General features: G+C 36.2%; 1 protein-coding gene across 2 annotated transcripts; it reads left to right on the top strand.

Annotated features, from left to right (window-relative positions):
- The first annotated feature begins 6,990 nt into the window (after positions 1 to 6,990).
- Positions 6,991 to 22,084, top strand: ABCB19 (ATP binding cassette subfamily B19). 2 transcript variants are annotated; one of them, XM_006827105.4, is made up of 12 exons: positions 6,991 to 7,677; positions 9,236 to 9,290; positions 9,680 to 9,855; positions 9,956 to 10,156; positions 10,260 to 10,519; positions 10,614 to 10,930; positions 11,011 to 11,234; positions 11,570 to 11,931; positions 12,985 to 13,445; positions 14,192 to 14,433; positions 19,183 to 19,485; positions 20,930 to 22,084. In XM_006827105.4, the coding sequence occupies exons 1-12, from the start codon at positions 7,432 to 7,434 to the stop codon at positions 21,839 to 21,841; spliced, it is 3,759 nt and encodes a 1,252-aa protein (XP_006827168.1). In that variant the 5' UTR covers positions 6,991 to 7,431; the 3' UTR covers positions 21,842 to 22,084. The 2 variants fall into 2 exon arrangements, with proteins under 2 accessions (XP_006827168.1, XP_088722116.1); XM_088865990.1 differs by lacking the exons at positions 19,183 to 19,485; positions 20,930 to 22,084 and adding an exon at positions 15,375 to 15,845.
- The last annotated feature ends 176 nt before the right edge of the window (positions 22,085 to 22,260 follow it).

The raw sequence follows: 22,260 nt of genomic DNA, 5'->3' as shown, positions 1-22,260 counted from the left end.
CATCATCATAGTCTTTTTCTAACTATTTGAGATCGGTTACACTAATCTTCGTCATTTTGCTCTATTAACGGTCATCTCTCCGTGATGAACAAACCAAAGATGAACTCAAGATGTAGTTTTTGTTTTTGGGTAATTCTGTGAGGAAGACAAATCCCTACCTGTTTTTTCAATAGATTGGGGAGTTACATTTTGAAAGTGTTTAATTGAGAGTGTTAGCGGTAGGAATAAATACCAGTAAATAGGTGTAGGGATGCTACCACCACGACCCCACCCCTTTCCTAAGGTGTAGTTTGTGAGTAAAGAGTGCTTTTGCCTTTCTGGTATGAATAGAGTCGTATCTTTTGATGCGGTTTTAGTTACTTTTACTTTTTGAGCGTTATTGTTCTTGATTGTTTTGGGGTCCTTTCTATTCGAGCCATCTTCATGTTATATTTGGGTTTTATGAGCTCTCTCTATTAATAAAAAAATTTGACATTTCAAGAAAGCGTGTCATTGAGAAATACCTACTAATGAGATCATCTCCTACATCAACTAATGGTGTGGTGGTGTTCGCTGTTGTTTATATTTAAGGGGTCTAATTCAACCTTAAAATCAAACACCCCTATAGGTAATTGTAGGTGAAATTTTTTCAGATTAGCTCAAATTGCAATTTGCCCTGAAATCAAATGGTGCCTTAAAGTCTCACCCCTCCTAATGAATAATTGATGTTTTGATATTGTTCTTTTTGTTAAGGTGATTAATGCAAAACTATATGCTACAAGACTATTTTCTTATGCTACAAGAAAAGTTACCCTATCATATATGAAATCCGGGAACTCTAAGTGTGTCACAATGCTCAAAAAAATTTATTTTAGACTTTATGCGTGATTAACGACATAGCCCTAGTCATCTAATTTCACATTCAAGGGCTGCCCAATTTCACATTAAGGGACAATAACGATTGTGACTAGGTTTTACTAAAAATAAGTAGTTTTACAATATACATTTTGGATCGATATTTATTATATGAAAAGGTACACAAAGAGACTTTTTACTTTTGATGCAAGGAGATCATATTTATTCGTGACAGACAAATTTCACATCAGGTTGTTGTAATAATATCATCTACTATACTCAAAGTTCAAAATAAAAAATTTTGAACTTTATGACACACGTCAAACCATCCAATTTGACATCTAAAGATTAAAAATAACTGTGACATCTTTATACCAAAGATATAATAGTCCATTCCTTCCAACATAATCTTGTTTGCCATCAAACCCTAGGGGAGAAATTATTGAGCTTTTGCTAGAAGTTAATAGTTCCTCATTTGTCTTGTTGCAAGAGCATCCCGCATAATTACTTGTGGCCTAAGAGGGTGGTTACAAAGCCCCAAAAGTAAGTTTGGACCGATTAGGACTTTTCGGAAAAAGATGTTGTTCCATCTATTCAAACAATAGAGTCGAGGCACAATCAACGTGGAATGCTTTTCATAGTGTTGTTTGATACGATGTCTGCTCCTCATTAATTCTTATTGTGAAATTAATGGCAAAGCATGTGTATGACTGAAAATAAAGAGTCAAATAATACTTATTGGGGATTTATACTATATAATATTATGGTTGGGAGTTTCGCTCTCTTAGATTTGACCCCAAGTCTATTACATTCTTTAACCCTTAGAGGTCATTTTCAAGGGTTAGTTTTGATTTGACCTTAAAACCATCAAATTGCACCCTTGGTGCCCTAACGGTTAAGCAAATTACTAGATTACAGAAGCATATGTACTCTTCGTGGGAGAATAATGTACACTTGCTACCTTAAGAAAAAAGCAAGCATGAGAGGAATTCATTGCTCTCAAATTGTTGGGATCCACTTTAGAATCATCATATGGTATTTCGTAATAAATAAATAAGAAAAAAAAAAAAAAAGGGAATTCTGAATTCTTGAACTTAGATCCTTGAACTATGTTATATGCTTGCACAAAGGCAAGGCAGAGCATGATTTGCATAGCCGACCCCAAATAATTGGGGTACAGCTTGCAATTATGATGATGAAACTTAGATCCGGCCATCTAGAAATCAGATAGTCGGTGATAAATCCGATGACAATTTTCTTTTAGAAAGATATATAGAGAGTATTACTTCCTCTTTTTTTGCCTTGATCAGTGGGCTGAGGAGGTTACGGCCCAAAATTTGAAGCCCTAAAATACTTCTAGCTAATATTTTATTGAAGGAGTGAACACACACTTTGCTCCCAAGGGAGCACAAAATCTTTTTGGCTAGTCCTTTGAGGCATGAGAGAGAGCCGGAAGATGGCCATGGCGCTTGTAGGTGAAGCGGGTAACTGGAATTGATAGGAAGTCATGTCATTACGGTTTTTGCCTCTTGTTTGCATGCATTCTATGAGAAATGATGGTTTATGCCTCCTTTTTCCACAATAATGCTATGGTTAAGCATGTGTCACAAAGCAATGATCGTGGCTATGTTGGGTTTGAGCTTTCGTTTCATGTAGTCGTGTCTCTTTCTTTGCCCGTTTCAGAGATATTGGAAGATATATTGTACCTAATTGATATTGTTAAAAATAGTGAGAAAAGACATAAGAATTTATAGTTTTACCAGGTATGATTTTTAATAAAAAGCACAATAGCAAACAAGGATTTGCATAACGGATTCCAATTAATTGAGAAAATGCTATGATAATTGATTTAGCATTGATTGGATGATATTAATATTTGAACTTTAAAATATAGACAGACTAACTAGGATCTTGCCCGAGTCATATGGCAATTTTGGGCTGGAAAAGCCCTAGAATCAGCCTAGTTGCCCACTTTTCACTAGTTTTAGGTTTTTCTTATTAAAAATTGCCCGTCTGACCAGGACTTAACCCAATTCGGATAGAGTGGTGCTTAACCGGGGGTCTCTAGTTAATTGGAGCCCAAGTCCAACTTTTAAAACACTGGATGATATGAAGCCAGGAAATGAATGAGACACTTGTTTCACGGAGGAGCTCCTGACCTAGTTGGAGCCCAAGTCCAACTTTTCAACATCTTATGGCTAAGGGTGTTTCATTCCAAAAGTAAACTTAGACCCTCCCCTAAATAGTGCCTAATGTTTGTTCCTTACCATCACCTCAAGGAGATTGAGTCCCTAAACCCCTAAAACAAAAGTAATAAAGGATGGCAGACTTTTGAGTCCAGCATTCTACGCACTAATGTGGTATTGCACATACTCCACCACAAAGATATCGATCGTTTGTTCTCACCTCTCACAATGGATTGTGTAGATATATATCATTTGGACGGTCTATCATGGGACCACGGTTCAGTTATGCAATTTCGTGGTTTTCCGGTAAAATTTTATTGTTAAATGTAAGTTGGTATAGCTCATACTTGCCAAAGTTGGACATGAGAAATCTGGATCACACCCTGTAGAGCCGGTCTATGATTTCGAGCTTTGAACTGCTATTGGCATCATATTTACCAAGTTTCTTAATTATATCTTCTTAAATACCCATTATTATTTTATTTTATTTGACAATGTTATGTTATTTTATTAATAAGGGATTGTCTACAAAGACATCATTTATCTTTTGTGCATGGAAGTTATGATCACATTTCACTCATTAGATGTCAAATTGGATGGCTTGAGGTGAGTCACGAAATCCAAGAATTTATTTTTGAAACTTTGTGATATTCAATGACACTCTTACAACCACCCATTTTGAAATTTAAAGGACAAAAACAGTTGTGACCTCTATTTACAAAAGATAAATAATCTTTTTGTAGACAATCCCTATTAATAAATGATTACAAAAAAATTATACATTAATCATCAGAAACTAAAAGTACTTCTAGATTCGTGCCAAACTTGGCCAAACTATAGTGAAGGCTGCTGCCTAGTACTTATAAAGATGGTTTTAAAATTGATTCCCATCCTTAATTATGAAATGTAAAACTTTAAAAATTTGTGCAAATCAAGCAAATCCGTAAACATTTAAAAACCTTAAAAATGAACGGTCTGGATAATGTGTTACAATATTTATTTTTTTTAAGATTTAATTTAATTTTTTATTTTTATATTCATACATCCCAAGGATGTTCAAATGTAAGGTATTTCAGTATCGAAACATCATGGATAATTAAGGTGTAGTATAAAGTTTTAGCCAATAGGAGCGACTTTACCAATAACATGGTACAAGAACCATCCCTAAGAATCATTTACAATGGGAAAAAGTTTATATGAGGTTGCTACCTTTTACTAAAAGTAAGGTGCACTTAAAAATTTTAATAAAAAAGCCTTTCAATTGATCATTTTGACTCTGATATATATGAATATAAAAAAAAAAAAAAAAATTAATACTAAAAAATAGTGCATATTGTAACAATTTATCGGCCCATATATTTTCAATAATTTCAACCGTTTACCTATCCACTCAACCTGCACTAAGATTTTCATGCCAATGTAAGGTTTTGGACTCCATAATTGTTAGAAGTGAGCCTTAGGTATACAATATATCTCATTCAACCAAAAAAATCCTTATACAAACATCACCCTTTAGGGATAAGTTATGTCCGAATTCCGGCGATTTTTGCTCACATCGGAAATTTCGGCCCGAGAAACGAGAAATTACTTAGGTGCACGGTGTAGCCGTATATCACGCGGGGACATACGAGGCGGTTGCAGGGACACTCTCCAAGGCTTTGACCCATCTATTTCTCTACATTTATTTAATAAATCGCATCTCACCTAGACATGGCTTCGTCTCTTTTTTAGTTATTGCAAAGCCCAACATAGGGAAAAGTAAGTATAAAATTCATAGTTAAACGTTAAAAAAGCAACGATTTAATCGATAAAATCGAGACATTCGGCGTTAGGGCCATTAAGTTGGATCCTTAGTTGAAAAGAAATCTTTAATATTTGGTTGTATACTTTTTAAAATCTTTAATATTTGGTTGTGTTACTTTTCTTAATAGATGGTTTTAAGAAATTTATTGACAAAACCTGAACGATGAAAGCCGAGTTTTTAAATAGATTATAGTAAGGATGTATTCTTACTAAGTTATATAGATATATAATGTATAAGGCGGTAATCGTACTAGTAAAAGTAAGTTGCGGTGTTATTCATGTTTATTTTAGTTTGTTGTTATGTGTGTTCAATTTGACAAAACAGATTAGACATGTCTTTTAAGATAATACTTAATAAAAAAAGTTTATATAAAGTTACAACCTTAAAATGTAAAATCACATATGCACTTGAAAATTCCATCGAAAAAAGTTTTTTTAATGTTGAAAAACTCTCTAATTGACCATCTCGACATCGAGATGTATGAATATGAAAAAAAAAATGATTTTGAGTCCCAAAAATAGTGCATCTTGCAACACATTATCTAGACCGTTCATTTTCAAGATTTTCATATTTTTATAGACCTACTTGATTTTGACCATTTTTAGAGTTGATGTAAAAATAGGTTTTCAGATAATCCTAAGATTTTTTTATACCAAAATCACACGTTATGTAATATTTGGAGGTTCGCCTTAATTGGATTGTTTAAAGTTGCAACCTTATAGAAATTGCACCCATATTTAGTTTACACTCTTCAATTAAAATGAACAACACAATTATTGCAATCTTGCTTCTGCAAAAAAGTTGTCACCTCATATAAATTTGTTCCATATTTAGATTGAGTAATTGCACTTTGAGAATGATGATGTTTTCAAAAAAAAATATGTGGTTTTACAACATCAATAATGCAATTTAATAACCACAAAATTAATGTTTGATTGGTTTTGTCCAGTCAGACAGACCAATTTTGACAATAATATTGGTAAACAAAATTACTTTTTTTTTTTTGGTGATATATTTTAAATTTTTTAAATAGTATTTTATTTTTAAAATTTTTAAAGGGTGTAGTTCGCATATGGTTGCAACCTTAAACAATCAAAATAAGGTGCACCTTCAACATTTATCATAAGATGTAATGTTAGTGTCGAAAATTTTTACGATGACAAGAGAATCGATGTTTATCTAGAATTATAAAATTTCAAACTCCAAAAATGTTTTAGATCAAGTTGATCTATATATGTATGAAAATTTTGAAAATAGATTTTCCATATAATGTGTTGCAAGATGTACTACTTTTGAGACTTGAAGGTTTTTTTTTTCCTTTTCCATATCTATACATATCAATGTCGAGATGATCAATTGATAGTTTTCGAACATCAAAACAATATTTTTCGATAGAGTTTTGAGGTGCACTTTAATTTTACAATTTAAAACTTCTAACCATATATAAAATTTTATTTTTTTAAAATGTGATCCTACGATTTCTACTTGCTATTAAATCAGTTTTTAAGTACCCTAAATCAGTAAAATGATGCAAAATCTTCCACTGCATATAGGCCTACAAAAACTTTGTCCTATTTTTCAAGGATACGGCACCGCTCTAAATTAGCTATCCTCTCATATAACTTTTTATTTTTTCTCTAAATTCTATTCCATGGTTTATAAAAACTTTTTCATTTTAATTTTTTTGTTTGATTGGGAAAGGCAGAGTAATTGCACTCCTTTCACATTACTGACCCGAAAATAGAGGAAAGCCGAACCAAACCAGAGGAACCCATCTACAACCAGATTCCAGTTAACCCGGGTTAATATCTGAACCCCTTGGGTTAATCAGTTTATTATATATACCCGCCTATTTGCTAGAAAGGGTTCGGTTTGACCCCTTGGCCCCATCTCGCCAACTCCTTTCTCAAGACTCTTCTTGGACTGATAACCAACAGTGTCAGTGTAGAGAGAGAAACTCCATCTGTCAATCAAGTTTCTAGAGAGAGAAACTTCCGTCAGAGGGGGGAACTTGGGAGAGAGAAAGGCAGCGATGGGTTTCTTAGAGAGAGAGAAAGAGATGAACTAGAGCGAGAAAGGAAGCGTGGGTTTTTTAGAGAGAGAAAAAGCTTCGACGCCCTGCGCTTTCTAATGGCGTACGCACCGGGCACGAGAGGCGTGGAGAGTGCGCTGGTTTTGGACTGATGTAATGCTGTGTCAGATGTCTCTGGAGGGCTGAGGTGAAGCTTTTAAGTCCTCTTTCATGGCGGGTGATCTCTGCGAGTGTGGTGTAGAATTTCTGCATTGAGTTAATGGCGGTTGATTTCTCGCTTGTTTGTCTGTGAAGAGAGCTAGGGGCTCAACTTTAATGGTGAAAGTTGTGTTCACAGAGGGAACTGGCGGTCTTATACCTTCAAGCTCGACTTTAATAGCTGACATTGCAAAAACATATCCCTATAAGTGAAAAAGGTGCCTGCTCCTTTTTCCTGGTTTCAGTTAATGAAGCATTTGGTGGACTTGAACCGGTGGTAAAGTCCTTGGAGAAAGAAAGACTCATGAACTGAGACTCAGATAGTAGAAAGTATCAGATCTCCTGTCACTTCAAAGGAAGCATTTAACTCAGCTTTAATGGCGGACGCAACAGAAGCTAAATCCATGGCTGATGCGGAGAAGAAGAAGGAGCTGAGTCTCCCTTTCTATAAGCTTTTTTCTTTTTCAGATAGTTATGACTGGTTTGTTATGACAATAGGAACCGTAGGAGCAGTTGTTCATGGATCCTCCATGCCTGTGTTCTTCTTGTTCTTTGGTGATTTGGTGAATGGTTTTGGAAAGAACCAGATGGATCTGAGGAAGATGACAGAAGAAGTCTCAAAGGTTTGTGATCCATTCGAGTTGTTTGTTTGATTCAAAACTTTCAGACAGATACCCCATTAATGGTTCAGTGCTCTTAGATACCTCTCAGAAGTTATTCTTAACTCCATTTTAGCTTTTTCTAAACGTTAGATAGAGAAAATGGAGGTAATTCTGGGATAACCGTTGATACTTATACAATTATTAACCGTTTCAAAAAAAACAAACCGTTAATACTTTCACAGTGGTGAAGCTTGAGAATAGCCATTTTTTCCTTTTGAAGAATTCAAAGTTCCTTGCTGCCTTCAACTTTACTCTTTAATAACTCTGACAAAAATTTTGTAGAGAGACAGAGAGAGAGCCTTGAACTTTACTCTTAAATTAACTCTTTGACAAAAAATTTAGAGAGAGAGAGATGGTCAGGCCATCTTACATAGTCCTTTCCAATCACATTTTAGATATCCGCTGGGGCGAGTTACTCGACTCGGCAACTTGGGAGTATTGAATAAACAAGAAACATAAAAAATTATCAATGTATGAAGATTATACATTTAATTTGGATGTTTTTTACAATGATACGTGAGTTTTTCTTGTCATATGACTATTTCTTATATTCTTCTGAAATTTCTCTAACTCTGAATCAATTTTTTTTAAATCCTTGTTTTATATATTTTTCAGTTTATTTGGAGTTTCTATGTTGTTTTTTGTTTTGTTTCACTTTTAAAAATGTATTTTATTTTTTGAGTATTCTTTTTTTTTTTAGGCCAAGGTACTCGGCTCGGGCCAGGGCTGAGTTCAAGGTTCGAGCTAGTTTAAAAACATGAGCAATGATTTTATGCAACGGTTGCATCATACTATAATGTAACGACAATTCTAAAAAATTATGTTTGCGTTTTTTGTATGACACAAAATTAGGCACACACGCTCTCTTCATCTCAATTATCAATAAAAAAAAAAAGTTCAATTTGAAACCCTCAAAATGAGTCCATTTCAAAAACGAATCTAGACCATTCATTTGGTGAATTTCAAGATCTTAGCTTTTATAAACTCAAAATCATTTTTTCCTTTTTAACATTATTCATCTAATAATAATAAAGTCATAAAAAAAGATTGAAAATGAAAAAATCCTTCTAAGACCTAGATCTAAACATCTCACTAAAATAAATGGCTTATGTTAATTGGGCTAAAAAGAATACCGTATTATTATTATTATTATTTTTTATTGTTCATTAGAATGAAAAAAGTGTATATTTTAAAATTTAGATCAAACAAATGGCCATAACATGATTTTCTAGAATTGTCGTTGCATTATATTATGATGCAACTGTTGCATGGAATCATTGCTCTAAAAACATTGTTTCATATAGATAAAGCATATGGGAAAATCTTGGAGGATATCGCAAGGTCCTTTTATACTATTGGGAGTTTCCAAGCTTTAAAGAGAGAACCTTAATGGTGCTCGGCTTCTAATACATTACGGGAAATTCAAATGAAAGAAACATTTAAAATGTCCTCCTTTTTTTAAGAGATAAAAGAGAAGATTGAATGAATTCTGAGATCTGTGCAATTTTTTGCTATGCAGTATGCATTATACTTTGTCTACCTTGGGCTGATTGTTTGCGCCTCCTCATATGCAGGTACATATTTCCTTCTCTCCTGATTTTTTTTTTTTTTGATAAAATTTAAGTTTAAAGTGTCTATTTCACTTAAAATATAATTTAGAAACAAAATTGAATGAAGATTCTCTTAAGAAACGAAATTTAATGAAGATTATTATGCAAATACCCTCCGTCTGTTTACTTTTCAAAGCAGAAGATTATTATATGTTTATAATTTTCCATGTTTACAGTTGTTTATATACTTTTTTCCAATATTAAAGTTTTATTCCCCGCTCTAAATCATTTCCAATCTTATTAGTATGAATCACTTGGGGCTGCTTAAGGTGAAAAATGAGATCTTTTTAACATAATTTCTTATTTCACCATTTCGCTTTTTGTCTTTTGATTTTCCCATTTTCACATTGCAGAGATTGCATGCTGGATGTATACTGGAGAGAGGCAAGTGAGTGCTCTAAGAAAGAAATATCTGGAAGCTGTATTGAAACAGGACGTGGGGTTCTTTGACACTGATGCAAGAACCGGAGACATAGTGTTCAGTGTTTCTACAGATACACTTCTTGTGCAGGATGCCATTAGTGAGAAGGTAAAAGGGCTTGATAAATGCAATATATTCTTTTCCCCATACTCTGGTTGTTAACTTAACCATCAAGTTTGCCAAACAATCTGAAGTTTTTCTCTTTCAGGTAGGGAATTTCATACATTATATGTCCACTTTCCTTGCTGGTTTAGTGGTTGGGTTTGTCTCAGCATGGAGATTAGCACTTCTGAGTATTGCAGTTATACCTGGGATTGCATTTGCTGGTGGTTTATATGCTTATACTCTCACGGGCCTCACTTCCAAGAGCCAACAGTCATATGCTAGTGCTGGAATTATTGCTGAAGAGGTAAATATTTTTTCTAAATCTTTCATTGGCTGAATTCAATTTAGCTATTTCTAAAATGGTAATTCATTAGGAGATCAAAAGCAATTAATTCTGTGGTTTCCAGGCTATTGCACAAATTCGGACTGTATACTCTTATGTGGGAGAGAGCAAGGCGCTTGGTTCTTATTCTGAAGCCATCCAGAATACATTGAAGCTTGGCTACAAGGCTGGCATGGCAAAGGGATTAGGCATTGGATGTACTTATGGTATTGCTTGTATGTCATGGGCTCTGGTTTTCTGGTATGCTGGAGTTTTCATCAGAAATGGCCAAACAGATGGTGGAAAGGCATTCACTGCCATATTCTCTGCCATTGTTGGTGGAATGTAAGAAGCAACATGGATGATTTCTCAATTAGGTTTACTCTGTATTTGTAGATTTGCACATTTTTGCTGATGACATTATTGAATTATTGTGCAGGAGCTTAGGCCAATCTTTCTCAAATCTTGGAGCATTCAGCAAAGGAAAAGTTGCAGGTTATAAACTAATGGAGATTATCCAACAAAAGCCTTCTATTATTCAGGATCAGGCAGAAGGAAATATCTTGGAACAGGTCCAAGGCAACATAGAATTCAAAGATGTCACCTTCAGTTATCCTTCACGACCTGATGTTGTTATATTTCGCAGTTTATCCATTCTCTTTCCTGCTGGTAAAACAGTTGCAGTGGTTGGGGGGAGTGGATCTGGTAAAAGCACAGTTGTGGCTTTGATAGAACGATTTTATGATCCAAACCAAGGTAATTTGAACTCTCAATTTTTGTTTGGTGATGGCTTTTCAGTGATGGGTTTCTCTTCTAATTCATTTTTCTCTTTTCAGGACATGTGTTACTTGATAATGTGGATATCAGAACCCTGCAACTAAGGTGGCTAAGGGACCAGATTGGTCTGGTAAATCAAGAACCTGCACTATTTGCAACAACCATACGAGAAAACATTCTTTATGGAAAGCCAGATGCTACTAATGATGAAGTGGAAGCTGCAGCAGCTGCTGCAAATGCTCACAGTTTCATAGCGCTTCTTCCTAATGGCTATGATACACAGGTGAATAACAGAGACCATTTCATCTTCTTCATTAACTTTCATCCACATAATTCATTGTAGGTTCCATTTTCATTTATTTGACTCATTTTCTCTTTCAAAACTAGAGTATCAACCTGCTGCACTAGTAACATATACATCTCACAACTAGTTTGTGTTAATCATGTAGCTTAAAAGCTACAGATATGTATATGATCACTTATCTTTTAGTCCAGTACTACTCTCGTTTGCTAAAAATTAATGCAAGTTTTGTTCCTAATGTCCCCAATATTGAACTCTTGAAGTCTATCCTGGGAGCAACCTCTAATTTTCTTCCTTAATCTCTCATCCGTGTACAGGTAGGAGAACGTGGTGTCCAGCTTTCTGGTGGCCAAAAGCAACGAGTAGCCATAGCCCGAGCAATGCTAAAGAACCCCAAGATCCTCCTCCTTGATGAGGCTACCAGTGCCTTAGATGCTGGGTCTGAAAGCATTGTTCAGGAAGCTTTAGACCGCCTTATGGTGGGCCGAACCACTGTGGTAGTTGCTCACAGGCTCTCGACCATTAGAAATGTTGATACCATTGCTGTAATTCAAAATGGCAGGGTTGCTGAGTTAGGCAACCATGACGAGCTCCTTGCTAAGGCCCCTTCGGGGGCCTATGCAAATCTGATCAGGTTCCAAGAGATTGCCAGGAACCGAGAGGGCCTTTCCTCTACAAGGTGAGATTATGGTAATCTCTAGTTTGGGATTCTCTTTTCTTGTCCTTCAGGTATTTATCACTAGTTTGTTCTCACAGTTTCAGAGGGCAAAAAGAACTTGATGACATGTTATTAGATAGTTTGTGTTTGAGTTGAATCTTTCTCTGGAAGTTGAAATGGGTACTTTTATTTCTAATTATCTGATATTTTAGATTAATTTCCTTGTTTGGTTCCTTTTTAGTTGGGTAAACTGCATTAGGCGAGATACCTATCTATCTGTTAATTAGTATGAAGGAGTACATGCTTGTTATTCCAAGAGCAGAAATACTTTTGTGAACTCCTAAAATACCCTGCTATCTTACATGTCAAACCCTAGTTGGTTTGGGCTGAATCACTAGGCGTTCAAGTCCTTATAACAAAATACAGAAATAACCTGGGTGGTTCACTGATTTAATAAGGCTGCATATCTTACCATTCTGAATTAGTTAAGTGAATGCTTCCATTCCTTACACGATTAACATATGTTTTTTAGGGCTTGTTTGGATGACAATTGATTTATCTGGAACATACTATCTTATTTAAAATTAAGTATACATTGGATAATGTTATTTTGTTAGCTGTTGGTACGCATCTTGTATTATGTGTAATATTATTTAAAATTTAATTTTTCAGTGATTTCTGCTATTTTTAGCTATTTCTGGCCAAGAACATATGATGTTCAACAAACTACTTTGAATGAAGTAAAAATAGCTTTTCAAAAAGATAAACTTATATATGAAACTGTTTTTAAGTTTGTCTCAAATAACTTTTATGATGGACCCAACCAAACAACAGACAACTCGTTCTCACAATTCACTTTATTGAAACAATGAATTATCAATAATAACAAGTACATCTAAACATGCCCTAAACATACTAACCAACTTGGGATTTCATCTTATCAATTTTGTTGTAATCCACTTTGAATAATAGAGATCCCGAATTTGTTTTAAAAGTTGATTGTTTCTGTTTATTCTTCCTACATAAGCTTGGTCATACTAATTGAATATTTGTTCCAATCATCCTCAACACCAGGCGCTCTCGCTCCTCCCGACTCAGCCACTCACTCTCTACCAAGTCCCTAAGCCTCCGTTCTGGCAGCCTGCGAAATCTAAGCTACCAATACAGCACGGGAGCGGATGGGCGCATTGAAATGATCTCTAATGCTGATTCAGGAAAGAGGAACCCAGTGCCCAAAGGCTATTTCATCAGGCTCCTTAAGCTTAACATGCCCGAGTGGCCATATGCTCTTCTTGGTGCAGTGGGTTCTGTTCTCTCAGGGTTTATTGGACCCACTTTTGCCATTATAATGAGCAACATGATTGAGGTTTTCTATTACAGAGACCCTGCTGCTATGGAGTCCAAGACTAGAGAGTTTGTGTTCATGTATATAGGGGCTGGGCTCTACGCTGTGATAGCCTATTTAGTTCAGCACTATTTCTTCAGCATTATGGGGGAGAATCTCACTACTAGGGTTCGAAGAATGATGCTTGCAGGTATATGTTTCTTCTTTCTTTAAAAAAGAAAAGCGAAGAGAAATTGACTCCTGATTTTCCGTCTTTAATCTAATGAGCAGGACTCCTGCCTATTAGATCATCAGATCCCAATTCTTTCCCTGTTCTCTTTCTATTTTATTTTTTGGGTAAGAGAGCTACATGAATTTGCATGAGGCATAGAATTAATGATACTTAGCTTGAAGAGTAGAACATCAAAAATTTAAGCTTTTGTCCTTTTAATTTAGTACTATATATTTCTTACCCAACACTTGTGTTATTGTTTTCTTGTGATCATCTCTATCGCTGCTAATTTATGGCAAATATATTACACATTGTATATTATGTGTTTTTTGGTGGATCATCCTCATGACTTACATTTGAATTGAGAAAAAGCCAAATATTTGTTAACCACAAATTTAGTTTGTGACGTTTATTTGAATTTAGTGAGCTGCCTTCTGATTGTTGGCCATTGTAACCACTCAAAACCCATCCCCTTACTCTTCTGTCTCTGCTAATTTTTAACCCCTAATAACCTAAATGTTAGTTATTTATTCTGAGTTTCAGTCTTATTTCTCTATTTCTTAACATGGATCGGCTGAAATAAGAAACGGATTTAGCTGTCCAGCTTTGCGAACTTTTCCTGTCTAAAGTATCTAAATATTTTCATTATCAGGTGTACTAACTGGGTGCTAAAATTTTCTTTTGAGCCACTTCTATTGATTTCTTTTGATTAATATCTTTGTCAGCTATTCTGAGGAATGAAGTGGGCTGGTTCGATGAGGAGGAGAACAACTCAAGCCAAGTTGCCTCTCGTCTAGCTACTGATGCCACTACTGTAAAATCTGCCATAGCCGAGAGAATGTCTGTGATTCTCCAAAATATGACTTCCCTTCTCACTTCATTCATTGTGGCTTTCATTATCGAATGGCGAGTCTCACTCCTCATTTTGGCCACTTTCCCCCTCCTTGTGTTTGCCAACTTCGCTCAGGTGATTCTAAAGATCTCTCTCTCTCTCATCTATCTATCTATTATGCTAAGCAATTCTTTGACCTCTTTTCAATCTTTTCATGGCTTTCTACTTTTGGGAAAGCATACCGTAGTGTCAAACCATGTGGTGGCCAGAAGGCCAATCCACCTTCTATTTTCAGTGTCAGAGTTTGGTGATCAAAAGCCTCAATTAGTCTCCACCCAATTAATCTTCAACAAGGGATATTCAAGCTTCTAACTGTAATTGGAGGCCTTAGGAAAGCTACAAATATGACTTCTCAGAACACTAAACTTCTAAATAATTGTAAAATTATATTTTCCGATTGCTTTAAAAATCAGTTGATTTATATTTTCTTCTAAAACGAGAAAACAAAAATATTACTGCATGAATCTAGACTCAATATGGAAAAACTGTTTTATTTTGCTCCATCATTCTATTGGTTCTACCAAATTTTCAAGAAAATGGTGATAGTGATTAAAAAATTGGAATCCCCTTGGAGCACCCGGGGTCCGTTTTCAATTTACCCGATCAGATTTGGGCGGTTCTCAAGCCTGATCCCCTTATAATTCACAAAGCAAAAAAGGAAAACGCAAAAGAAAATAAAGGAAAAAGGGGGGAATAAACCTCATTGGAATGGACTCGATGATTATTGACTCGATCGAGTCAGATCCTCGATTTTTTTAAAAGTTCAAACCCTGTTGATACCGTGCACGATGCTGGAAAGATAAGTCTCCAAAGTTAAAAGACAAAATCATACAGCTGCTCGAGCATACGGCCAACGAATTCTTCTTATTGATTATTGATGTGTTAAAAAATTTGTCATCTTTATTTGATATGAAAGCTCTACTTTTTTTTTTGTCGAGTTATTTCATTCTTTTTTTTTTATTTTTATTTTCTTTTTGTTATCCCGGAACTGTAAGTATGTATCCCTGACTGTATAGGCGGGCGGGTTTAGAGTGGGCTGATATGCCGACGTGGTGTGGCTTGCGATTTTCGAGATTCACGTTTCGGTGGGGCCACCTAATTGTTCGGGGTTTGACCGGGGCCCACGAGCTGACACGTGGCATTCCATCGTGGCATCCATTTTATCTAGGCATTGAACTTTTGTCGTAGATGCCTTGGATAATTTGGGATATACCCCTTTCAGTGCCTGAGAGTTCCAAGTTGACGTTGAACTTTCAATTAAGACAAGCTCGCACGAGAGTTTTAGATTTAGCAAATTATCATCCTGTGTTTCAAAACCCTCGGTCCGGATTAAGAATCGGTGATCCAATCTGAATATTAGTGGTGACCAAGCAAATTCCCCAAATATATCAAAACAGGGCTCGATTCTGCATTTTTTTTTGCCTGGTCTATGGTTTTCAACACTGAATCTAACATATTTAAGCTTTAAAGGCCTTTTCCATTCAGCATATCTAGTCGATCCAGCCAATCCAGATTACAATCAATGGATGGGCGATTCACCTCACTTATCCATGTTCTAGAACTTTGTTGACTACCATCTATAGAGATGCCCCTGCTGAACTTTGTTAATTAACCTTCTCTGTTCTAGAAATAATCGAGACAACCCTTATGAAGTACCAAAAATAATTGAGATGACCCTGCTGAAGTACCAACGCTGCCTGCAGTGGACTCTCGGGCTCTTAGGTATCATTCGAAATCGTGCTTGGGTAGTTTTGATGAACTGTAAGCGAGTTTGGGAGCTATTCTTTTTCAAGTTTTAACCATTGCCACTCTTTCTACAGTAACCAGTCACTTCCTGGTCTTTTCTAAGGAAAATATGAAGCTGTCCAAATTATTGTCCTCCTTTCCTCCTGTGTCTAATGATTCACGTATTAATATAGAAAGAGAAAGCTCGACAGTATCGATGTCTGTGGCTTTCATCGTTAATTTATTTGTTGTGAGGGTCCACATTAATACTAGAAAGAGGAAGCGGACATTATCGACCTCTATGGCACCCTTGTTATTATACGCAGTTTTAGAGAGAGAAAGTTGGGCTAACCCCCTCCTCTATTTCTCTGAGGAGTTAAAAATGCACTACAGCATGTGGTCTTTCTAGATGCTCAGTGCTCTATAGCCCGTGACCCACTGGCTTGTCGGGATCTGCTCTGGTCTTTCATTCCAATGGCTCTCTTTGCCTTGTTCCTTTTTTTTAAATGTTGTACTTTATAGCTTTCCACCTTTCAGGTCTTTCAAGTTCGAATCTTTACAGACATAGCTGACCAGCTAGCGAGCCCTCCTTGTCTTAGCTTTTCTTGTAGCTCTAATTTTATAATAGGCTCTTTTCTATCCTAATCTCACTCTAACTCTCCTGATTTTTATGATATGCCCTTTTGAGATAGAGATAGGTTATTATATTACTCGCGAGGAGAGAGATCGATGAGATTGTTAGTAAAATAATCCTAGTTGTCTGGGTCTTGTCTTCTGGGTGCTGCCTTTCCTAGAGGCTTCTCAGGGTGGGAGGGAAATATTTCAAGGACATGGTTTTTATGAGTCCCGGACTCATATGTGGGAGGTTAAATATTTCAAGGGTATTGTTTTTATGAGTCCCGGGACTCATATGTTGATATGCCTCCCCTCTTCATCATCTATCTTTGAGATGAAATTTTGGACTTCATTTTCAGTTATATATAGCCTCTAACATAGAGTTCATTAATATGTAAAAAAATAAGTTTTTAAAACTAAAAATGTTATATTTTTTGAAAAAAAATTTGGACCATTAATTTTTATCTTCTTCACAGGGACCACCTCTCTAAAGAAAAATGTTGGGAAAATATAATTGAAAATTGTTAAACTACAATAAGAAAATCATTAAGGCGGCCTGATCAATTATTTCATCAACAAAGTAACTACTTTAGAAAGATATTTTTATTTGGAGTAAGCCTTACTATAGTTGGGTAGGTGTAATGACTAGTAATATAGGTGGAATCTCAGCCGTCAAATCTTCATCGAGTAGTTCAAAATGTATATCACTATTTTAATTTTAATTCTTTTATATAAATCTAAATAAGATGAAATTTTGGGTGTATATACCCAATACTATTGTATAAAAAAATTATTTTCAATAATTTAAAATGACCAAATTACCCCCATAATTTTTTAGGTGTATTTCGATTGTTTTATATTTTGGGAAATATTTTTTAATTGTACGCCCTATTTTTTACTACACAAGTCTAAAATTTGATTATGATTAGATTTCTAGAAAAAAAATATTAAAATTCATATAGTGATATACATTCTGAACCACATGATGAAGATCTGATGACTGAGATTCTACCTATATTATTATTCATTATAACTGCCGAGCTATTGTTAGCTTTTTTTCCTTTTATTTGACCTCAACTTTTTTGTGATATTACTTGTGTTATGTGCCAAGTTGTCAAATTAGAATAAGGGTATTTTGGCTATTTTAATGAAATACTTGATGAGGTACTTGATCTTTATAAAGTTACCACTTATGTTGTCAAATTCGTCGAAATGAATAAGAAAGGGGAAATGAATATGAATCTATATTCATTTCCCTTTTCTTATTCATTAAACTTTATAGTATTGAAAGCAGGCTAGCCATTGTTGGGGGATGAGAAAAACTACGACTTGGGCCACAAAATATGGCTCGAGGGCTGGGCCATCATGGAAGGTCGGATTGAGCTAGGCTGAAGCTATGATTGGGCTGGCCCAATCCAGTACTTTTTCTTATACTTTTTATTTTTATTTTTTTAAATCTATTTGGCCTAGCCCACACTGGGCTGGTGTGGGTTAGGACCAGGGTCCCTTGGCCATGTCCAGGATGGGCTGGCCCATGCCAACCCAATGGGGACCTTAACAGGGCTTGCGCCCATCCGGGCCCTGCCCAAATTTAGATATCACTAGGATATATTAGACGCTAATTCTCTTGACCACAGTGGCTATGCAATCTTTTTTTATTTATTTGAATAAACCAAGAATATGTGGTCATGGAGATTATCACAATCCAAATAATGCGTTAGAAGGTAGGTATTATTCTTGCGGGTTCCATTTGGTGTCCAACCCATTTTTTTTAACAGTGATTACATTCCTTAGTACTAATTCTCATTTGAACCTCATTACACGCTACTTTCCCGGACACTAATTTATGTAACCATTGAAATATATGGTCATAATTGGCAATATGTCATCAATGTCCAACCAATGGAATGCTCGGTGGAGAGAAAGTTGGATCAGCCAATAAAATACCAGCGTTAAGTTCCCTTAATCACCATTCATCCATTGATTTGATGGCCGTGATGGCAGTTTTTCCATGGTCCTATGCAGTGTTCGAGAAAAGAATCGGTTGGACAGATCGGCCCCTTGAAAACTGGTATGGATCGACAGTCCAGATTGGTGATCGAGCCAAGTAAATTGGCCAATAAAAAAATATAGAACAATATAAAATTTTTTAAAAGTAATTGAAAATAAAAGGTGGGGCTGGGTCGGATGGTTCCTGACACAACCAGCTGGTTTTGTCAAAGAACTGGCTGGTTCCTAGTAGGGATTGCCGGTTTCTAGTATATGGTGGGAACCAGATCGGTCCCACTGATTCCCTATCCGGATTGGCATTTTTTAAAACCCTCATTACATGGATCACAATGTACTTCCCGTAAGATTGCAACGAATTGATCCTTTTCTGGTAGTTCAAAGATTTTTTAAAGTGTTTCTTTCTGTTAGGGAGAGAGTTTGTCGATTAATCATTGAATCCTTATCTGCATGCTGGTTTCTTTCCATCCTCTACAGCAATTGTCACTAAAAGGGTTTGCGGGGGACACAGCCAAGGCCCACGCAAAGGCAAGTATGGTTGCCGGAGAGGGTGTGAGCAACATTCGCACTGTCGCTGCCTTCAATGCCCAATCCAAACTCCTAGCCCTCTTTCGACGCGAGCTCCGCCCTCCTGCCCATCGCGCTCTACGACGCAGCCAAATTGCCGGCCTCCTCTTTGGTGTCTCTCAGCTTGCCCTCTATGCTTCCGAGGCTCTCATTCTCTGGTACGGTGCTCGCCTTGTTCAACATGGCACCTCCACCTTTTCTCGCGTGATTAAGGTTAGTTGAAATTAAACCTTGTGCTGTTACGTTTAGTATTTTATTTATTAATTATTATTAATTAAATTGAGTTAGTTTTATGCAAAGGGATATTATCTTTGGGAATGTGTCTTGGTTTTCCTGGTTGTGAATTTAGGTGTTAAGTTTTAGCAAAGAACTCTATATGTTGGAAATGATAAAAATCCTAGTGAAAAATAAAAGTTGTGTTATTGTTTTTCTATGATAGACTACTTTGAAAGAAAAGCGGATACCTCGATTATCGTTCACCCAATAAAGGTTCCCCTTGTATCAATCATCCAAAATACAACCACTGCATCAACCATTTCTTGTAATCCTAAGAATTGGATTAGTGCCAGTCTGAACTCTTGGAACTTGTGCAATGCACGAGTGCAACCAATCAAATTATCTAGTAGCTTTTTAGATTTCAAGTTTTAAACTGATACAAAAATTTTTAGAACCGTCTCAAAAGATATTTTAAAATAATACATTTTCATAATTAATGCATAAAAAAATTATATTCCTTAATTTTATCAAAGGTAGAAAAATTAAGGAAATAGAGTTGAATTTGGAATTTATCAAACCTTATTTATTTGTGAAATTTATTGTTTAAAGATAAATTAATTTCACATCATTGTTGAAATGAAACTTTGTCAGCAATAAATTTCAAAAAAAAAAAAAAAAAGAAAGTGCTATTTTCTTACTTTTCAAGAATACATTAATTTCACATCATTGTTGAAATGAAACTTTGTCAGCAAAAAAATCAAGAATACATTATATAAATTAAAATTTTAATTTACACAAAATTTTAAATTTATTTTAATCCTATATATGTAGGGAAATCTTTTTTATAAAGACTCTATAAAGAGGTATTCCTACTTGGATAGTTTTCAAATGGCAAACTTTTGTAATTAAATTATTAAAAAAGTGTCACAATTCATAATTTCTTTTGTTTTGGGTAAATCAATTCTTAATTTATTTGAACTCTAAAAATAACTAATTTTAAATAATCAAAAAATTAATTTAAGTTTGGGAGCCTTTTTTGTTCTTTACATTCCTTCTCGGAGTGTGATACTATATACCCCAAATCTCAATGCTCTTTATTGATTAAAGTTCTCAAACAAAATAAGATATAATTGAACCCAATATATGTAGCATAAGTAAATATTTTATTATATTACAGGACATGATCCTGTGAAACCCTTGTGTACATGAAACATGTATGACCTCAATTTGCAAATTTGGGGGCCTAATTCACATGGTGGAGAGGATGTGTAACTCTGTCAAGATCCACCATTATTTGTCAAGCAAGAGTTACTTATCATCTCCATCTTTAGTCACCATCTGTTGAAATCAACAGGTCTTGTATGGTCATTTTCCTATGTCATATAACTTTATTTGTTCTCAATATTCAAAAATAAAAATCCTATTAAATTTGCACCACCAGGTCTTCGTGGTGCTCGTCATTACTGCCAACTCTGTTGCCGAGACTGTTAGTCTCACCCCTGAGATTATCCGGGGCAGTGAGGCCTTAAGCTCGGTCTTCTCCATCCTTGACCGCCCCACGGCCATTGACCCTGATGACAAGGATGCCGACCCTATTGAGTCAATACGTGGTGAGATTGAGTTCCGACATGTCGATTTCTCATATCCCTCCCGCCCTGAGGTCCAGGTTCTGAAGGCCCTCAACTTACGCATTCGAGCTGGTCAAAGCCTAGCCCTCGTAGGTGCAAGTGGCTCTGGCAAAAGTTCAATCCTCGCTTTGATCGAGCGCTTTTATGACCCCAGTGCGGGTCGAGTAACCATCGATGGACGTGATATTCGTCGCCTAAACCTTCGTGATTTACGCAAACGCATCGGGCTTGTGCAACAAGAGCCTATCCTCTTTGCGGCTACCATACACGATAACATAAGCTATGGTCGAGAGGGGGCAACTGAAGCCGAGGTGATAGAGGCAGCTAAGGCGGCGAATGCACACGGGTTCATAAGTGCCTTGCCCGATGGTTATAAAACCGCTGTTGGAGAGAGGGGTGTTCAACTTTCAGGGGGTCAGAGGCAGAGGATAGCGATCGCAAGGGCAGTGCTCAAGGACCCGGCTGTGTTGCTCCTGGACGAGGCCACGAGTGCTTTGGATGCAGAGTCAGAGCACGTTTTGCAAGAGGCCTTGGAGAGGTTGATGAAGGGGAGGACCACGGTGGTGGTAGCGCATAGGTTGTCCACCATTAGGGGAGTGGATAGTATTGGGGTTGTGCAGGATGGGAGGGTGGTGGAGCAAGGGAGCCATGGGGAGCTTGCCTCTAGGCCCGAGGGTGCATACACACGCTTGCTGCACCTCCAACACTACCACCACCACAGCTGAAGTAATTGGCCTCTCATTCTCTCTCACTCTAAAGTTCGTCTCTCTCTAAAGTGCCTTTCATGTGTTATGCATGTGTTGCTGATGCCGTTTGTTTTTTCTTTCTATTGGCTTGGTATTTCTCCCATTTCTTTTTGCTTTTGAGTAGGTTGTCTATGTTTTGTAGATATGCCGAGGTACGTGTGCTTAGACTTTCATCTTGAATCTTGGCTCCAAATCTTCTTATATATAGATATATTTTATACATATCTTTCTCACAGTTCATTTTATTTTTGATTTCGATATTTAAGTTCGACTTAAGAGTTGTGGAGAGAGAGAATAAGAGGTTGGTTTAGTTTCAGGACCAGTTTGATGACAGTGATAAGTGGGCAAAAAGCCTTCAATTTTCTTGTACTGAAGCTTTGTTTGAGTGGGGGGGTAAG

Source organism: Amborella trichopoda, chromosome 4 (genome assembly GCF_054954075.1).
Source record: "Amborella trichopoda isolate Santa Cruz 75 chromosome 4, AtrichopodaSantaCruz75HAP2 v2.0, whole genome shotgun sequence".
Lineage (NCBI taxonomy): Eukaryota > Viridiplantae > Streptophyta > Magnoliopsida > Amborellales > Amborellaceae > Amborella > Amborella trichopoda.
This window is presented reverse-complemented; position numbering and strand designations above follow the sequence as displayed.

Excerpts from the sequence above, each read along its gene's own strand:
- ABCB19 (XM_006827105.4), top strand. The coding sequence starts at position 7,432 with ATGGCGGACGCAACAGAAGCTAAATCCATGGCTGATGCGGAGAAGAAG. Across the intron at positions 9,291-9,679 it reads TTGCGCCTCCTCATATGCAG|AGATTGCATGCTGGATGTAT; the intron begins GTACATATTTCC and ends TTCACATTGCAG. Across the intron at positions 10,931-11,010 it reads ATTTTATGATCCAAACCAAG|GACATGTGTTACTTGATAAT; the intron begins GTAATTTGAACT and ends TTCTCTTTTCAG.